General features: G+C 36.7%; 1 protein-coding gene across 1 annotated transcript in view; it reads left to right on the top strand.

Moving 5' to 3' along the window:
- LAMA2 (laminin subunit alpha 2) overlaps window positions 1–27,213 on the top strand; it is a 475,613-nt gene that overhangs the window by 361,478 nt on the left and 86,922 nt on the right. The window contains exon 41 of the mRNA XM_047102999.1: window positions 16,655–16,757. Within this exon, the coding sequence (XP_046958955.1) occupies window positions 16,655–16,757 (103 nt within the window). The remainder of the gene's footprint in view (window positions 1–16,654; window positions 16,758–27,213) is intronic.

Here is a 27,213-nt window from a genome sequence, read left to right as displayed (position 1 = left end):
AGAAACAGAAGCAGGAGAATGTAGATAGCTGGATGGATGGATGGACACATGGATGGATGGATGGATGGATGGATGGATGGATAGATGGAAGGAAGGAAGGAAAGGAAGGAAGGAAGGAAGGAAGGAAGGAAGGAAGGAAGGAAGGAAGAAAGAAAGGAAGAAAGGAAGAAAGAAAGAAAGAAATTTGTCTTGAGAGGGACTGTCAAGTCTGAATTCTTCAAGACAAGCCAGCAGGATGGGGACTCAGAGAAGAGTTGATGTAGTCTCAAGTCCAGAGATAGTCTGGAGGCAGAATTCTTTATTTTTGAGGGATGCCAGTCTTTTCTTTTAAGACAATTAACTGATTAGATGAGGTTTACCTACCTTTTATAGAGAGTATTCTGCCTTACTCAAAGTCTACTGATTTAAATGTTAATTACATCTAAGAGAGACTTTCACAGCAAGGTGTAGACTGACCAAAAACTGGATACCGTAGCCTAGCCAAATTGACACATAAATTTAACCATAACAAACAGCTATACTTTCCAAATAAATGAAGAGAAAAAAAAATGTGGAGAGCAAAATTTTCAATCAATTCTATAAAAGGCAAAAAAAAAAAAAAACAAGCAAAAATAAATGGTAAATATAAAGCATAAAATGTGATAGAATTAAATCAAGATACATATAGGCCAGGGTAATTATTACTAACTACCTCAAAAAATAACCCCTGAAAATTCAGTTGCTTACATCGCAATCTAAATTGATTTCTCATATCATACTCAATGTGTTTCAGAACACCCTACTCCATCTTGTAGCCACACCATACTACATAGCCTCCAAGGTTGTCCTGGCAGGGAGAGAGACAAAAGAGACATGCCTACTCTTCCCTCCCTTGGCCTGGACGATATCTGCTCTATTGATCAGGAATAGTCACATGCCTCAATCGAACTATAAGAGAGGCTAGGAAAAATGGGCACATAGAATTTTTGATGAGCATTAAATGTCTCAGTTTCAAGTTATCTTCATAATAAATATAGGTTAAAATTACTAGTTTTATGACAATATTATATTGGATTCAAAGCGTTTAACAAACACAGCCATCTGTATATGACATACACAAAATAACATTAACTCTTAGGGTACAGAAGAATGAAAAAGAAGGAATGCAAAAAATATACACCAGGGTAACTCTAATCATAAAGCTGGTGTACTAATATTAATAAACAATCAAAATAGGCTTTACATTTTAAAAAAGTTATGAGAGATAAAGAAAAACCTCTCAATATAAGAATCAAGTTAGCGGGAAGAATAAAAATTTTTGAACCCAAAGAGTAAGAATGAATAAAGGCAAAAGTCAGAATGAGGAAATCAACATATCCACAATAATAGTGGGAAGTTTTACCATTTCTCTCTTAAAACTTCATAGGTCAAGCAAGGAGATGTAAGGATGAAGGAGATTTGAAAAGTACAATAAACAAGCTTGATTTAGTGGTCTTATAGAACTCTACATCAATTAGATAATTAATTCTATGTGCCCCGTTATATAAAGCATACATGAACCTTAAAAAAAAAAAAAAAGACCATGAACTAGATCACAAAACAAGTATAAGCAAATCCTTTTTTTTTTTATTTTTTAATGTTTATTTAGTTTTGAAGGAGAGAGAGAGACAGAGGGTGAGTGGGGGAGGGGCAGAGAGAGACGGAGACACAGAATCTGAAACAGGCTCCAGGCACCGAGCTGTCCGCACAGAGCCCGACGCAGGGCTCAAACTAACGAACTGCGAGATCATGACCTGAGCCGAAGTCGGACGCTTAACCGACTGAGCCACCCAGGCGCCCCAAGCAAAGCCTACTGAGCCAGCAGCACCTAGATTGTATTCTCTGATCATGGTGCAATAAAATTAAGAAATTATGCAGAAAGATTGCTCCCCAAAAATGTTTTAAAGAAAAAACCACACTTCAAAGTAATTCATGGGTCAAAGAAAAATGGAGTTTGAAATTACAACTATGAAATATTTAATAGCTAAATGGAAATAAAACTTCTACACATCAAAATTTGTGAAGTACAAATAAAGTGTCACTAAAGTGGCAAGTGAAGTTTGAAATGCAGATACTAGGAAAAAACAAGAACTGAAACGAATTATCTAAAGTTTCTGTTCAAGAAATTAAAAATAATATATAAAGGAATAAAAAGAAAAGCAGAAATTAGTGACCTAGAAAAAATATTAGGATTGACAAAATGGAAAGCTGATTCTTGCAATAAACAGGCAAAACAAGAATAATTAAGCAGAACTGACACCTATAGACAGGATTAGGAATGAAGACGGGGAAATGACTCTAGAGATAGTATAGATTTAATAAATATGGATGTACTTGAGTACATGAGCAACATTATTCAAATAAATTTGAGTGTTTGCTGAAGTGGACAATAAATCTAAATTTACTAAAAAGAAATAGTAAACCTGAGTAGAAATCTAGTCATTAAATGAGTTGAGTCAGTAATTAATAGTCTACCTATAACAAAATGATAATGTCTACCAAAATTTCAAGGACTCAATATCCAAAACATTTTAAAGACTAGAAAAACAATGACAGAGTCCCTGGCTTATTTTATGAGGCTGGTATGGTCTTGATGGCAGAACATTGTGCAAGACAGTATTAAAAGAAAAACCAGGGGCACCTGGATGGCTCAGTCAGTTAAGCATCTGACTTTTGCTCAGGTCATGATCTAGTGGTTCATGATTTGGGGCCCGGTGTCGAGATCTGTGCTGACAGCTCAGAGCCTGGAGCCTGCTTTGGATTCTGTGTCTCCCTTTATCTCTGCCCCTCATCTGCTCATTCATTCATTCTTTCTTTCTCTCTCTCTCTCTCTCTCTCTCAAAATAAAAAATATTTTAAAAGTTTTTATAAGGAAAGAAAAACTATAGGTCAATCATAAATAGAGATGTAAAACTTAAAATATTATCAAACCAAATCCAAATATATATATATTTAGAGATCTAGACAAATACAATAAAAAGTTAATAGTAGTCAAATATGGTTGATGGGAGTACAGGTATCTATATTAATTTCTGTTCTTATCAATATACTTAAATTATAAGTGTTTTAACTGAAATGAAAGTAAGAGGAAATTGAAAATCAGTTCTGAGGAATATCTGCCCTGAAAAATATAAGGAAAGTGGTTCTTAAGTCTCCTGAAAATGAAGCAGCCGTCCCCATCCTTCACACCAATAAGAGGCCCTAAATTTCTTTCTTTTAAAATTCATGATGCATGCATATTTTATTTGCTTTTAAATTGAAAAGAGAAGCAGGTAATTTCAAGCAACAGTCCCCTGACCTAACTTTTCTCACCTTTAAACTCACACCCCCAGGTACAATCATTGCTAAATCTTCCAACCATTTCTTCTCCTTAAATATCTCTTGATAATATTATGATCATGCTATCAGGTGACTCATCACTTTAGGTTATGATCTGTTTACTTACTGCCGTGATAAATGGCCTGAAGTTCACTTAGATTGTATCACATCACATCTCCTTCCCCCATATCTCCCAATGTGCGTACCTTACTGTGTCTAGATCCTTTAGTGTTTTCTTTTTAAACTTAAACTTTTTAAACTTAGAGCTTTATTTCTTGTTCCATCAATGATGGACCCCCCACTCTGTAAAATACAGATCTTTGTGCCCTCATCCTTTCTTTAGTTCTGTTTCTCCCTGTCCTCCTTCTAACTTCTACCGTTTTAACTTCCATATCGTCCTGCTAATAACATTTATATTTTGTCTATAACTATAACTTTGATTAATTAGAAGCATTTCCTTAAAAGACCCCCTCAGATTGGCGGGCACTTGGGTAGCTCAGTCATTTAAGCATCTGACTCTTGATTTCGGCTCCGGTAATCTCATGTTTCCTGGATCGAACCCTGCTGTCAGTGCAGAGCCTGCTTGGGATCCTCTCCCACTCTCTCTCTCTCCCTCCCTTGCTCAAGCTCCCTATCTCTCAAAATAAACAAACAAACAACCTTTAAAAAAACAAAGGGGCGCCTAGGTGGCTCAGTCAGTAAAGTGTCTGACTTTGGCTCAGATCATAATCTCACAGTTGTGGTTTCGAGCCCCGCTTTGGGCTCTGTGCTGACAACTTGGAGTCTGGAACCTGCTTCAGATTCTGTATCTTCCTCTCTCTCTGCCCCTCCCTTGTTTGCACTCTGTCTCTCTCCCTCTAAAAACTACATAAACATTAAAAAAGACCTTCTTGGATTGTTTTCAGTGGGGGAACCCTGGGGGCACTTGATGTCTGGTTGCTGTTTGCTCTGCGCAACCGTGAAGGGGTGAGGGGCACTCCACTCTGCAAAAGGACTTGCAGGGAATTATCTATTCCTATTCTCATGACTGATTCTCCTCCTTTACCCTCACCTGTTGTTTCTGAGACCTGGCCTTCTTCAGATTCTGTGGGCCCCCAACCTGGCTTATACCCTCCTGAGCAAGGTGAGGGTACAGTAACTGTAGTGGATTGAGGGGGAGGAAGTATCTGAAGACCCCTGCTGATGTGGTTAGGGAAGCACATTGGCCCTGCTAAAGTGAAGATTCCTCTGCTGAAGTAACACACTTTCTCTTACCTCCTTTTCTTCATATCATCTTAATTCCTACCATCTTCCCTGCACAGTTACTCCATTTTATTTAGTCTCTTGGTACTGTTTCCTGAAAACAGTGTTTTTTTGCTCAAGATTCAGATTTTAAATTAGGTAATCCAGAGGAGTCTTTTGCTTTCTTCCTATATTTTACTTCCTCATGGGAAAGGTATGTTCAAGGGTCCCCACTAACCCATGGAGTGGTTGGATGAGTCAGAAAAAGGTGTATCACTGGGTGAGATGCACCGGGCACACGGTGTGGTGAGCAGTAAGGTGGCCAGTTTCAGTGCCCCTTTGAGCAAACCTTTGGGTCAGATATAGACTGCACAGCCCCACGATCCCTGGGCTTTAGAAAATGCTGAGTCTCTCTGCTTTCTCCCTGCTGTGCACAGTGAGGGGGGAGGAGGGGCATGCCCTTTCACTGTTTGGTGACTGTGGTGTTTTGTTTTCTTCCTACTTTTTCCAGAAGACGATATCCCCAGAATTAAAATGTAAGCTGATAATAGACCCCTAGTGGACAGAAACATGGATCACCACAATGGACCCCCTGAATATTTCACTCTTTCTCACACAGTGTGCCATGATTTTCATATAGGCAATGCCTGATGTACAAGAGCTGATCGCTAAATGTAGATAGCCCCCTCCCATCTCCAAACACTAATGCCAGAAATCTAGAATGGCCAGGGTGCTTCAGATTTCCACAGTTGACAAGATAGTTATATTGCTACAAGATACAGGAAAGTTGAAGAGGAAGGCAATTTGAAAGGAAAAATAAAATTACTTTCTTTCCCTATTTAGTTTGAGATAGTGTCTGAATATCTGTTTCAATGTAGATGTCATGTGGGATTTTCTTTTTAATGTGTCAGAATTAGGTTCTAGTGGTATACTGGAATTTCTAAATTTCGTTGGAGAAAGTAGATAGCAAGACAGAATTTGGGGATTAGAAGATCTGCTTTCAAATTAAGTGTGTTGTGTAGTCTATTCTGATTCATCCCTTGACTTGACTCATATGGTAAATATAGTCCCTAGAGCCCAAATCTTTTTAACTGATTTCATATTTGATCTCCAACTGCGTGAGATCATTTCTTACTCTTCATTGGCCTAGTTATAATACTTACAAGAGGTGCTCATGAATTATTTATTAAGTGTGTGGTATTAAGCATGTCCACATTTAAATTTTTCACTTCAAATTTTTAAAAACTGTAACTATATATTTAATGTACTTAATGTGTAAATAGCATTATGAAAAACATCACAAAGGGTAATCAGACATAATCAGAATTCTAACCAGTCCTCAAACCAACAATAATTATATGTTTTCATTTGTCCTGCTAATAAAAATAATACTTTTCAACTTTTTCCTAGTTTATTCTTTTCCTCTATTATTAATAGTTTTCTTTTCTTTCCTATTATTATTCCTTCCTTTAATATTAATATTCCTAATAATTTCTTCTTATTTATTGGTTTTTGAGTCCTTATAATAGCAAGATTCTTTTGACATCATTGCTATTGGTCTATGAACCATAAAGTTAAACAACGTGAATCTTGCAATAGTGTGATTAAACATTAAGGCATTTCTAATGAGTGTTTGTTTAGAAGTATGGTCATATCTTCTCTTCAGTCTGTCCTATTTAGTATTTGCTTTGTATAATTGGATGAACCAAAATACATAAAGAATACTTGCAAGGTCATTTTTGAGTTTTTATTTCCTACATAAAGGACCATGCAAATATTAGCAGAGTACATATTGCATTCAAAAGGCTCAATAAAATATGGTGTTAGTCAAGTTGTACATTTTAACTCACATAAAACTTGTATTTTATTCTGTCAACCACTGCTTTAGAAGTCAAACAGTAGTTTTGACTTCTTATTAATATCTATAATCATTGGAATTTAAATTTTATAGCAGTGTAATATTGAGAACATGGTATAAATCCATAATTGATATGACAATTAAATCTGCCAATAAAACTGGTGAGCATCTTTTTCCTCCATCAGCAATTCAGCAACTTATCTAAGAACTAAGTGATTCACACAATAGCAAACATGAAAAAGTCAGTGAGTGACTAAGCCACCTAGAAAAATTTGAATCTGTATGTAAAAATAGTGTTTATTAAGCCACCCTGATTGTAGTGATTTTCTCTGCATGTGATATGTTCATTTGAGTCAATAATGTGAAAAAACTCTAGTGGAAACAAAGAAGCAAAGTGTGATTTTATGATCTAGCATTAAACATGTTTAAAAATTCAGGGTATGAATGCTAAAAACCAAAGGGTTTATGTCATCAGTCCGAAACATAGCAACTCTTTGGGGTGATGGTAAAATGCAACATAGGTGAGAACTAATTTCATTCAACGCAGCTGTACTCTCAGAACTATTTAGGATTTCAAAATATAAGTGTAATAGTCAAGAGGTGAAATTACCATGCTGGGTTTGACTTTACATTAATTGGACAAAAAAATCTTATGCCCTCTGAGAATGTTCTCCAACCCCATAGACACTGCTCCATTGCCTTGACTCAAAATCAAGATTCCCTGTAGTTTGTGCTGATCCTGACTTCAACAGCTTGTGCAGTTCCTGCCTCACTGCAGCAAGCTAGTGCCACCCATAGGTGCTGGAGCAGTGGCCGTCATGCTGTAATTGGTGAAAACCTATTCTCACTTAGCTATGTGCTTTAAATCCTCTCTTGATTGTCCTTCTTGGTGTTCTCATCAAGCTGAAAGTTGACGGTCGCAAATTCTAAATGTGCACTGTGGAGGATTCCGGTTGCATCCAGGTCTCCTGCGTATGCTCACTTGCTTTCGGTCTTCCACAGAGATTCATCTAATCCCTCGTCCCATTTCAGGGCAGTGTGCAAGGCCAGAATCTACAGCCTTTCAACAGATTTCTGACTGAGGCCATCTCTCTGGGTTTTCATGCTCACTTTTTATTTACTATTTTGTTTTAATATCCTGTAGTATTTTTTAGAATATACGTTATATTAAAACACTTTTAAAATCAGCACATAGTGATTTCCTTATTTTAAAATTGTCTATGATATTTTTAATTATTACAAAAGCAGTTCATATCTGTTATAGAAAAGTAGAAAATACAGACAAGCAAGGGGGAGAAAATATAAAACTTTTATAATGTTGTTTATCTGTCTATACCTTTTCCTATGCAAGTAGCTTTTCTGGGAATGGGTGATTTCACATAACTGTTTTGTAGCTTAATGGATAATTATATTTATCTTTTTTTTTTCAATATATGAAATTTATTGTCACATTGGTTTCCATACAACACCCAGTGCTCATCCCAAAAGGTGCCCTCCTCAATACCCATCACCCACCCTCCCCTCCCTCCCACCCCCCATCAACCCTCAGTTTGTTCTCAGTTTTTAAGAGTCTCTTATGCTTTGGCTCTCTCCCACTCTAACCTCTTTTTTTTTTCTTCCCCTCCCCACCATGGGTTTCTGTTAAGTTTCTCAGGATCCACATAAGAGTGAAAACATATGGTATCTGTCTTTCTCTGTATGGCTTATTTCACTTAGCATCACACTCTCCATTTCCATCCACGTTGCTACAAAGGGCCATATTTTGTTCTTTCTCATTGCCATGTAGTACTCATTGTGTATATAAACCACAATTTCTTTCTCCATTCATCAGTTGATGGATATTTAGGCTCTTTCCACAATTTGGCTATTGTTGAGAGTGCTGCTATAAACATTGGGGTACAAGTGCCCCTATGCATCAGTACTCCTCTATCCCTTGGGTAAATTCCTAGCAGTGCTACTGCTGGGTCATAGGGTAGGTCTATTTTTAATTTTCTGAGGAACCTCCACACTGTTTTCCAGGGTGGCTGCACCAATTTGCATTCCCACCAACAGTGCAAGAGGGTTCCCATTTCTCCACATCCTCGCCAGCATCTATAGTCTCCTGATGTGTTCATTTTAGCCACTCTGACTGGCGTGAGGTGATATCTGAGTGTGGTTTTGATTTGTATTTCCCTGATGAGGAGCGACGTTGAGCATCTTTTCATATGCCTGTTGGCCATCCGGATGTCTTCTTTAGAGAAGTGTCTATTCATGTTTTCTGCCCATTTCTTCACTGGGTTATTTGTTTTTCGGGTGTGGAGTTTGGTGAGCTCTTTATAGATTTTGGATACTAGCCCTTTGTCTGATATGTCATTTGCAAATATCTTTTCCCATTCCGTTGGTTGCCTTTTAGTTTTGTTGGTTGTTTCCTTTGCTGTGCAGAAGCTTTTTATCTTCATAAGGTCCCAGTAGTTCATTTTTGCTTTTAATTCCCTTGCCTTTGGGGATGTGTCGAGTAAGAGATTGCTACGGCTGAGGTCAGAGAGGTCTTTTCTTGCTTTCTCCTCTAGGGTTTTGATGGTTTCCTGTCTCACATTTAGGTCCTTTATCCATTTTGAGTTTATTTTTGTGAATGGTGTCAGAAAGTGGTCTAGTTTCAACCTTCTGCATGTTGCTGTCCAGTTATCCCAGCACCATTTGTTAAAGAGACTGTCTTTTTTCCATTGGATGTTCTTTCCTGCTTTGTCAAAGATTAGTTGGCTATATGTTTGTGGGTCTAGTTCTGGGGTTTCTATTCTATTCCCTTGGTCTATGTGTCTGTTTTTGTGCCAATACCATGCTGTCTTGATGATGACAGCTTTGTAGTAGATGCTAAAGTCTGGGATTGTGATGCCTCTTGCTTTGGTCTTCTTCTTCAAAATTACTTTGGCTATTCGGGGCCTTTTGTGGTTCCATATGAATTTTAGAATTGCTTGTTCTAGTTTTGAGAAGAATGCTGGTGCAATTTTGATTGGGATTGCATTGAATGTGTAGATAGCTTTGGGTAGTATTGACATTTTGACAATATTTATTCTTCCAATCAATGAGCAGGGAATGTCTTTCCATTTCTTTATATCTTCTTCAATTACCTTCATAAGCTTTCTGTAGTTTTCAGCATACAGATCTTTTACATCTTTGGTTAGATTTATTCCTAGGTATTTTATGCTTCTTGGTGCAATTGTGAATGGGATCATTTTCTTTATTTGTCTTTCTGTTGCTTCATTGTTAGTGTATAAGAATGCAACTGATTTCTGTACATTGATTTTGTATCCTGCAACTTTGCTGAATTCATGTATCAGTTCTAGCAGACTTTTGGTGGAGTCTATCGGATTTTCCATATATAGTATCACGTCATCTACAAAAAGTGAAAGCTTGACTTCATCTTTGCCAATTTTGATGCCTTTGATTTCCTTTTGTTGTCTGATTGCTGATGCTAGAACTTCCAACACTGTGTTAAACAACAGCGGTGAGAGTGGACATCCCTGTCATGTTCCTGATATCAGGGAAAAAGCTCTCAGTTTTTCCCCGTTGAGGATGATGTTAGCTGTGGGCTTTTCATAAATGGCTTTTATGATGTTTAAGTATGTTCCTTCTATCCCGACTTTCTCAAGGGTTTTTATTAAGAAAGGGTGCTGGATTTTGTCAAAGGCCTTTTCTGCATCGATTGACAGGATCATATGGTTCTTATCTTTTCTTGTATCAATGTGATGTATCACGTTGATTGATTTGCGAATGTTGAACCAGCCCTGCATCCCAGGAATGAATCCCACTTGATCATGGCGAATAATTCTTTTTATATGCTGTTGAATTCGATTTGCTAGTATCTTATTGAGAATTTTTGCAATGGATAATTATATTTAATTAACATCACATGCACATTTTTTCAACATTCTCAAAAATTGTATCTTTCACAATGTATATAGGTTTAGATTCCACCATTCCTTCTGAGAATGATTTTACCATAGTAAAAAATTTCTCCCCAATTTTTAACAACAGTCTAAGATACCTGAATATAAGTTTCTCCTGAAATGTACTTCGTATGAATACATTACAGCTAATCATCAGCATTTACATGTATCCCTGCACATTCCGAACAGTTTTCTTTATTAAAAAGATTTTAAACTTAAAATCATCTAGGTTATGTAATATCTTTGCCCATTATCCCCTTTGGAAATATGCAAGACTTAGCTTCTAAAATAAATTATTGTGTACAAAACAATGGAATAATTCACAAACCAGGCTGATGAATTTTAAATTACTACTTTCTCTAACAAATAAAAACAAAAAGAAATATCCTACATCTGTTTTAGAGCCAACTCTTTCAATGAATTCAGAGAGAGAGAGAGAGAGAGAGAGAGAAATAAAATTATTTGAGAACCATTTAGAAAAATAATAAAAGTATAACATAGAAGGTAATATAAACAATAACTTTCAAATTTGCCTTTGAAATAATACATCACTGGGATGCAGGTATACCATCCTGATAAGCTTAACTTCAGGTCCCATACTCACATCTTCTTCTCCTAACAGAGCCTCTTCTGACAACAAAACATTGTGATATTTCCATGCTCCATTATGGTAAGAATCACTTTCTTTATAAGGGATTTTTTGTTTGTTCTCCACTACAGTTCCAGTAAGCAAGGCAGTCTCTCCATATTTGAATAAACAGAGCTTATTCAGGTGTTTGAGACAGCTAAAAACTTTCTTTTGGTAAATCAGTTCCTTCATCTATTAATCAGTGACATGATACTTCATCAAGAGTCACTATGAATGTTTAACAGATAATAGGAAGAAGAAAACTAACATGTATCAAAAGCCAATTAAGTGCAAAATCCTTTGTAAAATCTTTGTAGACATTATTGTTTCTTTTTTCCCTGCATCTTTCCTTCTCTAATAATCTCTTAAATTAGCTCATGTTTTCTATAAATACTTATTAATAAAAACATACAGCAACCTACACATATTTTGTTGTGTATATTATAATAAACATTTTATATAATATATATATGCACACACAGAGAAAGAACTTATTTATAAAAATACAGTTTCTAAAAAGCAAGAAACACATATCGTGCAACTCTAAGAACCTCATTTATACTTCACATATGCCGTAGACACAGCTCAGAAACTCAGACGCAATGCTTATGAATATGTATGAAGTATAATTAGCTTGGAAAATGCTGCTTCATCACCTGTCCTGATATTGTCGATGTGCTTTGGTGACTTACTAAGCAATGTTGGAAAAGGAACTCTTCAAATTCCAATGAGTTGAAACAATTCCGTTCATCCATAACATGTTAGTATTTTTCATTCTGTTATCATATGGAAGGCCTGTCTCTTAAACCTGGGTGGTTGATATACTGTTTATAACTGACAGTTGTATGCCATCAGTCCTCTACTTTAATATTTTGGAGTGCTTCTTTTTTTTTTTTTAACGTTTATTTATTTTTGAGACAGAGAGAGACAGAGCATGAACGGGGGAGGGCCAGAGAGAGGGAGGCACAGAATCCGAAACAGGCTCCAGGCTCTGAGCAGTCAGCACAGAGCCCGACGCGGGGCTCGAACTCACGGACCGCGAGATCTTGACCTGAGCCGAAGTCGGCCGCCCAACCGACTGAGCCACCCAGGCGCCCCTGGAGTGCTTCTTGAAACACTGAAACCTATCTTATTCCTCCACATCCCTTGAACCCAAACTCTCATTTCCACTGCCCTTGCCTGAGGTTACAATTCCCTTTTCTCTAGCCTATACTATCATAGCCAACCGGTGTCTCTTTTTTCTCCCACAAACCTTCCCAGTTCACCTTCTGGGACTAAGGCTCTGACCATACACTCTACTCAGAAACTTTCAATGACTCTACATTGCTTATTGCTCAGTGTTTTTAGCCTGATATTCAAGCTTTCCAGAAATGGACCCTAACCTAACAGCTTTACTTCTTCATACTGCTCTTCATAAACTCTCCAGGCCTTTGCAAATGAAATACTTTTCCAGCTCTCCACACATCAAAATGTCCTGCCTCCTTGCCTTTCTTTTCCTTCCCTGAGCAAGGAGTGGTTGATAGAAAACCCAGGAAGAAATCATTGGCTTCCTGAAAAGAAGGAAAGACAAGATGCTTTGGAGCAAAAGGAAGGTCATATTCATTAATGCAAGAAGATAAGAAATTAGTAGCAGGGAAGTCTATCAACAGATGGACTTCAGTCAGGTTGCAGTCGTGTTGCTGGCCAAAGGTACCAGGGTTCAGTGGAAGATAAATACGTTGATAATCAGACTGATCAGAAAAAAAATCAGTATCTGATATCAAGAATAAAGAGGTAAAGTCATTAAAACTTTTTCAGACAGTAATACACAACTTTATGCCAGAAATCCAACAGTTTGAATGAAATGGACAGATTCCATGAAAATTACAAACCACCAAAATTCATTTACAAATAAATAACTTGAAAGTCCATTAAAGAATAGAATTTGTACTTAAAAACCTTACACACACACACACACACACACACACACACACACACACACACACACACAATTCAGCTCCAAATGACTTCACTAGTGAATTCCATGAAGCATTTAAGGAAGAAGTAATAAATTCTTCAGAGAATTGAAGAGAATAAATGATGTCCCGCCTCATTCCATGAGGCCAGTATCACTCTAGTACAAATGAGACAAAGACATTACCAAATATTATATATATATATATATATCTGTTATAAATACAGATGTAAAAATTCTTGACGAAATTATTACAATTCAAATCTAAGCATGTGTTAAGATACAAACTAAGGGAATATATATTTGCAAATTATATTATCTGATAAAGGATTTGTATTCAAACTATGCATTGATATCTTTCAAAACTCAGTAACAACAAGTAACCCAATAAAAAAAATGGGCAAAAGATTTAAACAGATGGAATAAGTATATTAAAAGGTGTTCAACATTATTAGTCACAAGGAAAATGCAAATTAAAACCAAAATGATATACACATACATAGCATGTCTAAAACTTACAATGACTGACTACATCAAGTATTATTAGCAAGGATGTAGATAAATTTAACTCTGCTGGTGGGAATTTAAAGTAGCACGAATAATTTGGAAAACAGGGTAGTAGTTTCTCAAAAACTGAAACATACCGCCATATCATCTAACTACTCCACTTCTAGGTATTCATTCCAGGAGAAATGAAGGCATATGTTCATGTAAAGACTTGTACACAAATGCTCCTAGAAACTCAATTTAGAATGGCCAATGTTGGAGATAGCCCAAATGTCCAACAAGAGGTGAATGAATAGATTAGGGCATATCCATTTAATTTTTAAAAGGATCACATATTGATACACAGCATGGACAAATGTTGAAATAATTATGCTGAGTGAAAGAAGCCAAACAAAAAAGAACAAGCTAGATGAGTCCACTTATGTAATATTTTATTAAATGCAAACGAACAGTGATGGAAAGGAGAAGCACTGTTTGTGTAGAGTTGAGAGGAAGTCAAGGAGGGGTGCAAGGGAGAAATCAAGAGGAAATGGATGGTTTCTCTACCTTGATTGTCCTGATGGTTTCATGGGTGTATATATGCCAAAACTTATCAAACTGTAAATTTTAAATATGTGAAGTTTATCCCTTAATAAAACTGTTGAAATCTGTAAAAGGGTAGAAAAAAATGAAGACTGGTCACCACTATCCATCGTCCCTCACAGCTCAAACTTTAGCCTCTTTCCATGTTGCCTGATTCTTCCCCTCTTTTCTCTTACCTCATTTCATTAATTTTCTTATGTGCAGCAAATCAACTTTCTCTCCTTCCTTTACCCCCATGCCTCACTTTGCATATCCAAGATTAGCTTTAAAATTTTGGTTGTTAAATGCTTGCCAGATTATATTCTTGTAGAAAGACATTCACATCTCAAGGCTGCAGGGAAAGCTGTTTCCTTCTTTCCTTCCTTCCTTTCTCTCTTGGTCTATTTTTGTCTAGTGCTATGAGTGACCCATATGATCTGGATGACTCAGGATCATCATTATCAACATTAGTTATTTTACTACAATTACACGGGCAGCTACTGAAACCTACTTTATCCCTATCCAAATTGATTTGGACTTCGGAGCCTTACATTTTTTTCTCTACTTGATAACTTCTCCTTCCTATTGTCAGACAGATTGTCAGCTGTCACTTCTGCTGTTTTCATGTGCCTATTTAGAGAATCTTCATCCTTCTTTTTTTTGTAATTTCCTTTCTCTGATCTGTTTTGATCCAGAAAACCTGTAACCAAGGGAGTAAGAATGGAATGTAAGTTTGGAACAAATATAGGACCTTAGTAAAGAACTAAGGCTTATTTTTTTTTGAGTAAAGTATACTGGATTTGTGCCACTTATGTTGATGCACTTACCTTTTTTATTTTTTTTTTAATAAATGAAACTATATGATGTTACTGTATGTAATTCCCAAGAGAAATTATAGGCCTAAGAATTTCTGTGTTCTCAGTTGAAGAGACTGTCCATTTTCCATAGAATAATTTTCTGGGGTTATCAGAAATCTCTTTATGCAAGTGCTAGATATATGTGCGCCATTTCCCTTTTTATTTATATAGATGTATCCAATATGTCCTTTTGTAGATACCTGTTCTGTGAACAGATTATTTTTTTTATTGTTATTTTTATCAGTGTTTCAAGTTTGGGTTTTTAAATTTTTTATACATTTTTTTTTTATTTTAGAGAGAGAGAGAGTGCTAGCAGGGGAGAAGGGTAGAGGGAGAGAAAGAGAGAATCTTAAGCAAGCTCCACACTGAGCCCCAATACCGAGCTTGATCCCACAACCCTGAAATCATGACCTGAGACAAAATTAAGAGTCAAATACTCAACCAACTGAGCTACCCAGGTGCCCCTCCAGTTTTTATTTACATTTTAGTTAACATAATAGTGTAATATTATTTTCAGGAGTAGAATTTAGTGATTCATCACAATGAAGTGCTCTCCTTAATACCCATTGTCCATTTAGCCCATCCCCTGCTAACCTCCCTCCATCAACCCTCAATTTGTTCTCCGTAGTTAAGAGTTTCTTATGGTTTGCCGCCCTCTCTTCTTTTTTCCTTTCCCTATGTTCATCTGTTCTGTTTTTTAAATTCCACATATGAATGAAATCATAATGGCATTTCTCTTTCTCTGACTGATTCATTTAGATTAAATTAAAGTTTGTTAGGAGAATACCTGAAAGTAAATTTTACCACGACAGTATCAAGTTCTGTGATCTTTCCTAGTTTAATGCTCAAATAATGTGACTGATTTAAAAACAAACAAACAAAAACACGTTACTGAGGCACTTGCAGGTATCTTTTAAGAGTGTTAGGTCTGGGATAACCTGAATTAGCTTTATAACTTCAACAGTAAGTATATTTAGCATTCTCTAGCTCTTCTGCTTCCTGAAATACTTTTCCAATTTAAACTTTACACATAAGATCCTATTTGATTTATCTCTTGGTATAAATGTATTCTGTGATGATATATGTGTATTATGTGATGATTGCTAAGGAACAAACACTATTAAGACAGATAACTAGACATTAGGTTAAATGATCCTTTTCCCATATCATGCTGCTATCTTTTTGTCATCTCTTTTAAGTCAAGCCTCAACAAATACATCTTTGCTAGGAGATGATTTTAGCTCAGAGATTGTTATTTAGAAGACTTTGTTTTGCTGTCAAACTTGGAGATGTGTTTTTAAAGGGAGTGGTGTTCTTCCTCATTTGAAGGAGATAAGAACTGCCCCCCCCCTTACCACACAACTCAAGTAAAATGTGATTAGGGATTAAGTCAATAGATGTGTTCAGTTATTCATCTGCTCAACTATTGTATAGCATTTAATTCTGACCAATTATATCCTTGCAACACTGCCAACCATCATGCTTTGAGCCACCTCTGCATCTCTTGACTTCCATAGTATCATGCTCTCCTGGTTTCTCTTTTCGCTCTGGTATCCCAGGTACCTTGCCCGCTCCACTTTCTGAACCTGCCCCTCACATGTTAGGATTCCTGAGGGTTCTGTTCTAGCTCTTCTTCTCCTCTCCCAATAGATAGCCTCCTGACTTTAATCACCAATATGTGCTAATTTATCATTCTGTAGCCCAGAAGGACTCCCTGGAAGTAAATCTGTATACTGCTGTCAGCCAGATATGTCTACTCCATAATTCTGTGGTTGTTGATATGTGACACTCTTTCTCTGTCCACAGGCAACAGGTCCTCAGGGTTCATTAAAGGAAGGTGCCAAAGGTTCTCTTCAGAAAAGCTTTGGGGTTCTTAATGAAGCCAAGAAGTTAGCAAACGATGTCAAAGGTTGGTATGACCTCTCTTTATTATTATTTTCAGATTAATTGTAGTTTGTTTTTTTTAATGTTTATTCCGAGAGAGAGAGAGAGAGAGCACACGCACACACGTGTGAGTGGGGGGAGGGGACACAGAGAGAGAGAGGGAGAGAGAATCCCAAACAGGCTCTATGCTGTCAGCACAGAGCACAATGCCAGGTTCTACCTCAAAAACCATGAGATCACGACCTGAACCAAAATCAAGAGTTAGCCGCTTAACCCACTGAGCCAACCCAAGAGCCAACCCAAGAAATAATTATATTTCTAATTGGTAGGATATTTTGTCACACTATTGGAAAAGTGAAATTATTTCCCCATGATTTTTATGATTATTTTTATTATCTGGATTTAATGCAGCTTTTCAGTATTTTGACATCATATCTCATTTTGCACTGGGCAATATTTCATAATTTTTAACCTAATTTACATAACATCATATTGCCTATATCTAAAGTATAGTAACTTTTTAAAAATTAATTTATCATTTTTTAGAGAGAGAGAAAGGAAAGAAAGAGTGTGTGAGCAAGAGAGGGGCAGAGGGAGAGGGAGGGAGGGAGAGAGAAAGATAGAAAATTCCAAGCAGGCTCCACACTCAGCACAGAGCCCCACATGGGACTCGATCTCATGACTATGAGATCAAGACCTGAGCTGAGATCAAGAGCCAGACGCTTAACTGACTGAGCTACCCAGACGCCCCAGAGTAGTGACTTTTAAATTAAAGCATAACAAGTGTTTAAGAGTACTAAATCCCACTTGTTTTGGCTTCAGAAATAATAGTCACAAAACAATGAATTAGACATCATATGAATGTCCTTATGAAACTTTCAATTTGATAGTGGTCACATTTCCTGAAAATTTTTATGCTTTTTAAGTACATTTTTCTTGTGTTTTATTCCTAATTCAGTCGTCAAAGTACATAAAATATCTACTTCAGTATATTATGGGCTTTGCATTAAAAATGTATTACTCAATATAGCTGCTCTCTAGGTAAGCTATTATATTTATTATTTCATTCAAATATCTCCTGTTTTTTTTTTTTTTTTAATTTCAGTTGCCTCCCGTTTCTCTCTGCCATCTCATTCCTTACCATTTTCTGGCTTGCATGTATGTCCCCAACCTTACTGAAATACTCACAGTCCTTCCAAAATATACTACCATTCCAAGCCTCCATATTTCAGAATATCGATCCTTCTCTTTGGAATGCTTCACCACCTTTCGTTCTTTTTCATTTAATTACCTTCCACCAGAGCTTCAAAATTAAGCTCAAATGTCATCATTTCCAGGCAACTAGACACTCCATCTGAACTACATGCCCCTTCTCACTGCCTACCTTTATTATAGACTTGTCAGCCCACAGCAACCTTGTACTTATATCCCATCTTCTTGAGGACAGACACGCTCTCTTCTTCTTAACTTTGCATTTCTGGTGTATAATATCACCGTGACTAGCTCAAATCAGGAAATAAACATATATTCGAAAAAAAATGTTTAAGAAGAATGGTACTCGTCCTTACTAACCTTCGAAACAAAAGAGGTTTTATAAGCATTTACATTTGTCATGCTTTAAACTAATTGTCCATTGTCTCTAATAGAGGCCAGTAGGAAATTACAACTCCTGCCTGCATTATACCTGATACTGTATAATTTGGACCGTGTGTCACAGGTGAAAGAAACCTCTATAAACATAGTTCTGTGTAGTTCTATGTAGGACTTGCTCTTATCCTAACCTGAAGAGTAACAATAGAATCCAAACCTATTTTCCTTTTGGACAAGTTGAATTGACCTCATTACTTTGTGGCCACTCTTTCCCATCCAATACCTTTGCTCAGAGCTAGGATTAAGGTGAAGTGAGTGAGGTTAGGTCATGCAAGTGGGGGGTCAGATCCTTTTTGATTTCAAAGTTTAATATTTTGTGTATCATAGATCTTCTTTGAATTAGTTTTAATTTTTAAAATATTACGTCAAAATATTTTTCATTTGATTAAAGTGCCCCTTTAAATTTTACTCCTGAGATGAATGCCTGAGTCACCGCACCTCACTCCCAACCCTGCCCTTCCCTCTGTTTTCCTAAAAATACTGGTGTTATAAAAATGAAGAAATAATTCAATCTTTAGAGTATTTTTTTTTCCTAAAAACAAAAAAGAAGTCTAAAGACAGGCATAGTAGAAAGGGCTAGGAGACAGAAATGTTCATTAGTTTAAATGTCTTTTTTTGTACTTCAGGTAGTACATTATTTAAAGTAATGAAAACCCACAAACTACTCCTGTAATAATTTCTCCAAAAATCCAAGCCAAGGCTCTGACGGAGATGGGAATGTTTTCTTGCTACATTATGACATTCCCCTGATTTGTGGCCAATTACACAAGTTATAAAATGGCTGTTAATCAGAGAAATGCCATATATTACCACCAGGAACTGCTGAAATAGGCCCTACAGAGCAAAACTCTTGACAGCAGCTATTAAAATCGAGATTTAGTCATTTCCCTTTCTCTGGTGCCTGGAGTGAGAAGGAATAAAAATGGGGAGGCCAGTATACCCTCTGTATTTCTAATTTCTTACTTGGTTCAATTTGGTACAATCCGGTTAGTCCGTGCTTTAGTCACAAATGACTTAGTGCTTCTCCCTGCCATTTTCATGCTGCCCTTGCCTGGAGGGAGTCTGAACTTGCCAGGAGCAATTTGTTTTGCTTTTAAATTTTTGAATATACATTTGTTAAAAGTAAATTTGCCCTTGTACACAGTTGAAATTGGAAACCAGTCTACACTGATTGAATGTCTATGGAGGTAAAAATCATTTCCTTGATGGATATGGAACTTGGGACATATTGATGATCGAGAAGAGTTAGAAGATGAATTAATAACAGCAGGTGAATTAACACTACTTTGCAGATTGACAAGAGATTTTGTCAATAAAATAGCCAGTTAAGTTCTCATGGAATGTGTATAAGGCAAGGAATGAAGTCAAGGATGGCATGTTACAAGGTTGAGAATACTAATATTTTACAATTATGTACCTTATCTTACATAGAGTAAGTTTTCAATATTATTTACTTCTTAATTTATCCTTAATTTTTGTATTCATACAAATAAGTGACATCAATCACTTATGAGTGAATAGATAACATTTCTATAAACTGGATGACACTCATATGAAATAAAAAGATCTATTCCCAAACGCAGACATATTGATTCGGTGAATTGCATGACACATAGTACTGTCCAGCACAAAGAACAGTAACAAAATTATCCCAAACATGAACTTTTATCAAATTAATCAATATTTTTCTTCTATGCTCTGATCCTCCTAACACTTGGGCTTTCCATCCAGACAAGTATATCAGAAAAAGTTCTCCCTTCATGAATGTAATACAGTTGTAATTACTAACCTGGTAAGATTCTACAATGTTATTTTAGATTAGAAAAAAAAAAAAAAAAGAATAAACAGAAATGCTGTAGTGCTGTTAAACCAAAGTATGATGCAGGAGTTAAATTTTGTCCAAAGCATTCTTTCATTACTAAACATGTACCGCCTTTGAATTCACATACTATCATTTGCCAAAATCAGCCTTTCTAAAGATAGGCATATGAAAGACAAAATCTGTTCCATTGACAAAAAAAAAAAAACAATTCTTGGATTGAATCGATGAAATTGAGCCTGGATCCCCTAGTCTCCCATAGTCTGAAGAACAAAACAACCTTTTCCCATAGAAATTGCTGAGTTTTCATACAGAGCTGTAGTTCCTCCTTGGGAGTGTGAATAGAGAAAATCAAGATAACAAAATCAGGTTGGACTTGGTGTAGAAGTTCAAATGTAAAGGGACAAAGTAGTGGCAGATATGGACAAGTAGGAATTGTTGGACCAGACAGTACTTGCCTTACTTGAAGGTATTCTAATTCAATTTCTTCTAGAATACCTTGCTGGCCAAAACAAAATGAGCAGGCTCACAGTCGGGCTTCAGAGCTTGTCCTAGAGGTACCATAAGTGTGTTTTAATGTCTGGTCATTTTGGTTTCTTGTTACACTGGCTGAAGAGAGGATTTGCCTCTATTTTGGTATCTTAAGTCTTTGGATATCCAGGATTTGGATATCCTGGATATCCTGGATATCCACACAAGGACCCCTTCCCTCCTCTCCTCAGATTTCCTATTATGGCCCTTTCTCTAGTGGGAGGAAGGGCATATTCAGTTGCACCTGAAATTTACTGAGGGCCTTTCAAGCATTGTGCCCATGATGAACAAGACCTCATTTGGCCCTTTCAGTTAAGGGCAAGGTTTCTCAGTAATATGCTTCCCTGTAGACCCACCCATTAAGTGACCTCAGAGGTTCCCATGAACGGGAACTCTAATATACATGTCTGGGCAAAATAGGCAATCAGAGATCGGACATATCTCAAAGTTGTGACAGCATCTGGGGAAAAGGAAACATAGGAATAACATCATGAAGGAGGGATAGAAGTACAAAATGTGGGAAGACTGGCATAGCAACCTCATCAAGTCAGTGACAGGAGGCCAGGGACAGGAAGCAGGGTCTCACTTTTGCCCAGCTTTCTTCCTTATGCAGCTGCCCATCCTTCTGCAAGGCCTCAGCTTCCTGCCCTGGGTTGTGAGGTTGACCTAGAGGGCAGACTTTTTGGAAATCTCAGTATTAAGAAGACAAAGGACTGTATAGGTGGGTGGAAAAACTAAGAGTGAAGTGATTTGAGGAAAATTGTACCTCCAATGTTCTTAAAATGTTCATAGAAGAAAATATATCATGTAATATAATAAAATTTAAAAATTGTGTAACACGATCATATATTATGTAATTTAGTAAGGCTGGCCACCTCTCATATATAAAACAAAATCATTTGATTTGAATAAACACCAGCAATTTGAATTATACCACATTTGTACAGTGGGACCAACACTTTAGCCCACAATTAGTGTGGCTCCAAAGCCTATGCTTTTACGCATAGCTGGATAAAAACACTGAGCTTCTTCCATAGTTAAGAAGGTGACACAGTGACACTTAATGATTCTAACAAATGCTTGATAAATGAATAAGTGGATGAATACCCAAGGTAGCAGAAATCTCTCATTACCAGGAAGGTCAAAATCAAGATATTTTACATGACCTCATGCCGATCCCTTTCTGCTTCAGAACCGCACACAAAAATGCTGCAAACATTATTAATCTGCTCTCTAGCTTAGAAGGTGCCTTCACAAGAAAACATAAAGCACATTTGTGACAAATGAAAGTGACATGGATTTTTTTTTTTACAAGGAAATCCTAAAGAGGATATTCCTTCATTTTTGTTTAAAGAAGAAAACCAGAAGTGATAAGGATCCATCAAAGTAGTAGTTCATAATAAGACAAATATCATGGTAATCAGGTTCATTGCAAAATGTTATGTGGATGGTAGTTTGGCAGGAGAGATTCCATTTAACCAGACCCCTTGAAAATTAATAGTCATTCTGTGAATTTCATCCTTATGAATGAGAGATTCTCTCAAGGTATTTGCTTGTGCATACATAAAAACTAAAAATTGCATTTGAAGAACGCAATGAGTTTGGATAGTCAAATAGAATATTTCATTAAAATCTGTTTAAAAGCATTCTTATATTTAGCTGAAACCTATTTCAACATTATTGAAAACTCGCAAATACATCAAAGCCATTATCAAGCCAATGTGAATTATTTTGTTACCATTTACTGCCTGTCATAAAGCCAATACTTTCTCATATATCCTCAGATTTATTTCTCATATCAGTCATACAAAGAAATGTGCTGTCCTCATTTATACGTGTAAAAAGGGTTAGAATTGGCATTTGAACCCAAAACTTCCATCTCTAAGTCTTATAAGGATTTCATTGCACCACATGACATTTTTAATGACTAGAATTTTGTAAAAGATCATTATTGATGATGAAAGAAATCACATTTACAGCTTTAAGATACGGCATAGCATTGTTCAAAGTCACCAGTTCTAATCTAAACTCTAAACCCTATTCAGCACAGCTTCAGAGACACGAGTAAATGTGTACTCTTAGTGGAACTGACTTACAACTCTGTCTTGTGATTTTCGTTTTGAATATGTCTGCCTCACAATGTCAGCTGACAGGCAACAAAGGGAAATGACATTGTCCGGAAGGTTCGCAGTCTACCCTTACCGCTCTGCTTCTTCCCCTCACTTTATGACCTCTGCCTCTGCCAAACCCATTTCTGGACACTTGTCTTCTCATGTGTGAGGACAGGATGAGAAAGGGGGAACCAGAGCTGAAAGCATGTGTGTATGGCCTTTGAGGTTTGGTGAGTGTGGTGTCTAGAGAGAAAATAGAAGGAATGACTTGATTACAGCTACTGGGTTCAAGAGCCGAGGAAATGAGAGGAAATCCTCTAAATGTCACTATGAATCACAAATCTGACCCTTTCTTGTTCTTCAGAAATGACAACTAAAGAATTGGGTAGGTGTTCTTTTAACTATTAATAATTCCATTTCTGTGGTCGTGTTACAGTACAAACTGGGCCAAATGTAATCTTCCTTGCATGTCACCTATGGAGCCACTCTGCCTCATATGTGTTTTCATTTAAAGCCAACCTTGGAGTGCTTATTTTTTGAGCTTTTCATTGCTATAATTTCTCAAGTTTTCCATTTTGAAATCTGCACTACTTTTCTGTACACAGCTTCTATTCACCTAATTCTATTGATGAAGCTATAAAGTATTTAGATTGGGTTTGAGAAATTCCAGAAACTACTTCAGGGAAAAAAAAATGATCAGAATGTAAGAAAGGATACATCAAGAAGGAATCCGAATCAAGTAGGTGAAACATAGAATTCAGAGTGGGGTCAGAATATTCACATTTTTATTTTCTAGTACAGAAAGCAGAGGAGCAAAATTACTGCTTTGGAACTTGAGGGACAGCAGCAACAATGTACTTCGGATCGGTCTTTCTTTGGAATAATTAGCCTGCTTGTTCAGCCAGCATTTGCTCTCCGAATGCACAAAATAGTATAAACCAAGTGATGCCCTTTAAACTAATGTGTTTTTTTGTCACTGTACATGAAGATCTTGCTTTCCAGAACATTTTGAATGCTTCATTATTTAAAAAATCAAATCCAATCAAGAAGCTAAGAAATAAAATTTGTACTGTTCCATTTCCTTAATTGATGAAGACTTACAAGTTAATATCAAAAGAGCAGCCCTTTATTTGTAAGGGGTTCATATAGCTATCACAGTCATAATCAGACTGGCTTTCTTTCTGAAAGTAGACTTTCAATGACCTATCCAAAGATTTTATTTTAGTACAAACAGTGAAAATAACCGAAGTATTAAAAGAAAGATGAATCATGATTGACAGAGGAGAAAATCTAATTACTTGGAAAGTATACTTTGAGGCACTGGAATTGAAAATAATAACATCTTAGTGACTGAGATGGACACATTGATGTTTTAGAACCATGCTTTGCTGGGATATTTTATGCTTTGTTTTTCAGTGACATCAGGTCTTTGGCTTGGAGCTTGAAAGCAGATGCATTAAACTGTAGCCTGTGCTTACCTTACTATTGTATAACAGTGGTTTAATCTATCTGCCTATAAAGCCCTTACGTGAAATGAAGTGGGTCATTAATCTGTTCAGTCCTCTTTTTCACATTCAGAGCACTGATCGTTAAGAATCCTTGATTCACGGGCGCCTGGGTGGCGCAACCGGTTAAGCGTCCGACTTCAGCCAGGTCACGATCTCGCGGTCCGTGAGTTCGAGCCCCCCGTCAGGCTCTGGGCTGATGGCTCGGAGCCTGGAGCCAGTTTCCGCTTCTGTGTCTCCCTCTCTCTCTGCCCCTCCCCCGTTCATGCTCTGTCTCTCTCTGTCCCAAAAATAAATAAACGTTGAAAAAAAAAATTAAAAAAAAAAAAGAATCCTTGATTCATCTTCCTTTCCCTTTGCTATCCTTCCCAGATGAAGGCCAGTAAAGGCCAGGGTTGTTCTCCAGCTGACAGGGGCCTGCTCGGTTCCTCTGAGAAGTCAGAGGCACTGCCTCTACGAGGGGTATGCATACAACCAAATCAAGGCCATTACGGCACAGTTGTGTGAGACCTAGTCTGGCCTGGCCTGGCCTGCCCACGCTAGGTACCAGGAAAACGATGAAAACAACAGTTTTGGTGTTGGCAATAGCGGTCTGCCATAGTTCAGGTTGCTGTAGTCATTTTTTATTGTGTTTTTTTAATTCTTTTAAATAAAATAATAGAAATATCTGCACCAAGAAAGCAATATGATCAGCATGACCAGGTACAAAATGAAAGGTTTTAGTACACCACTTCCCACACCACCATCAACTCCCTTGCTGCTGTAAGTACTGTCAGGGTTCTCTGGTATGTTCTGTGCCACCTACCCACCGCCAGACCCCACCCTGACAAGTTTTTATATCCATGTGTTGGTATGTATATGGTATGTCTTGCTCATTTTCATGAGAAAGATCTTAAGGATCTTTTTTTTTTCTTTCATATCTGCACCCACTCACCTAATTCTTTTTAAAGACTACGTATGTACCATTGCCATAGTGATAGAAACGTTCCTTAATACAGAGCATTTTTGCTATTTCTCCTGTTTTGCTATTACAAATAAAGATCTAACGAACATTCTGGAAGATACACATTAATATGGTTTCATAAGTATATCTGCAGGCTAAATTTCTGGCAGTGCAATTGCTGGGACAAATACAGGTCTATTTAAAATCCTAAGAAATGTATTAAATTGTTCTTCAGAAAATAACATTGATTTGAACTTCCACCAACACTCTTGCAACCACTTGGTATTATCAGACATTTAACTTTTCCCAACCTGATAAATGAGAAATGATATCTGACTCTTCCTTTGAATGCGCTAATCTTAGGTGCTTTACTTTAATTGGGTAATTATTTCTATTTGTAAAAATGTGGAACACTTTGTACATCTGCCTGTCATTTCGCACGTAGGCATGGCTAATCTTCTCTAATATTCCAGGTTGATTCTGTACATAGTGTTTGTGTGAGGCTCATGAGATTTCTTTAACTGGGGCCAATTTTTTAAGGCAACAAAGGAGAAAATGAGAAGAGAGCTGAGGTGAAAGGAAGGGAGGCCAGTGTCGGTGGGGAAGAACGCCACCACCTAGCATGCCCTGCGGATCCCGGCTTTGATTACCAATCCCTAGCACACTGTGGCCATGAAGAGCACAATTTCTGGAATAAGACCACGTGGATTTGAATTCCCTGCCATTTACTAATCATGCAAATTTAGGAAATTTACATAAATTCTCTAAGCCTCCATTTCCTCATTTGTAAGTCGGAGATGGTAATAGCACATATATCTTGAAGTTGCTGTATCATATACACATACACACAGACTGCCGGTCATTACTGTCACTGAATGTCTCTGCCAGTCCAGGCCAGGAGGGGACTCCCTCTTCCCTGGTCCTTTCTCAGTGTTCCTCTTTAATTGAGGACTCTGCCTTTTATTTACATTTTGCATTTCTGTAGAGCTATTTGAAATGATTAGCATGCATCTGGCCAGCGAAAAAAATTATGGCATAAAAAACTATTTAAAAATTTTTTTTTTAAGAAATGATCTGCTTTATCCATTCAGAGAGGTAAAAAGTATTAGAGGAAGCCCAGAATTTCATATCGTTCATTTATTCAATTATACTGTTCACTAATAAATGATGCTTAGAGAAAAAACAAGACAGATTCAGTCTTTTTTTTTTCATTTTTTTAATTTTTTTTTAGATTCAGTCTTAAGATATATTTGCAAATTGATGTGTATTTAAGCAAAGCTTCGAAACTTATGTTGTTCTATCAGCAAATTGGATCTTTATTTTCTTTTTCCTAAAAGATTCCATAACTTTATCCTTTATATTGTTACACTCAAACTCTGAACCTCTTAGTTGCTATTATAATACAAACTAAGCCAAAGTTTGGACAATGTTAAAAACTAGTGGAAAGAAGCTGAAAAATGTACATTGTAATATTAAATTATCTCCAATAAGTGGGTTTTCTTTTTTTGTTTAATGTTAAAGCAATCATGCTAAGGTAGCAAGAAAAAAACCTATAGAAAGCCTATTTGAGAGCAGTTTATAAAATATTATTTTCTCTATTAGAAATGCCAATTTATCAGAAATGTACTAGAAGTTTTTTCATTCCTATGATTTGTATTTCTCTTTCAAATAAATATTAATGTGATATTTACTGAAGTTGGGAGATTCTACTTAACAATCATAACTATTTGAGATTTTTAAAAGCCCATCCAAATGATCCATTTTGGTAATGAAATTTTGAAAATAATTATATTCATGGGAATGATGTCAAGAGGGCATCATTATGAATGCAATAAAAGATTGATTCTTTTGAAGTTTTTTCTCCATAGAAAATCATCAAATTAAGTCAGAGAAAGATCAGATACCAAGAAAAAAACATGGTT

This window comes from Lynx rufus, unplaced genomic scaffold (genome assembly GCF_022079265.1).
Source record: "Lynx rufus isolate CCGP_SWC_20201006 ecotype Redwood Valley unplaced genomic scaffold, mLynRuf1.p SCAF_6, whole genome shotgun sequence".
Taxonomy (NCBI): Eukaryota; Metazoa; Chordata; class Mammalia; order Carnivora; family Felidae; genus Lynx; species Lynx rufus.
Note: the sequence above shows the minus strand (reverse complement) of the source record. Positions and strands in the feature narration are given on the sequence as shown.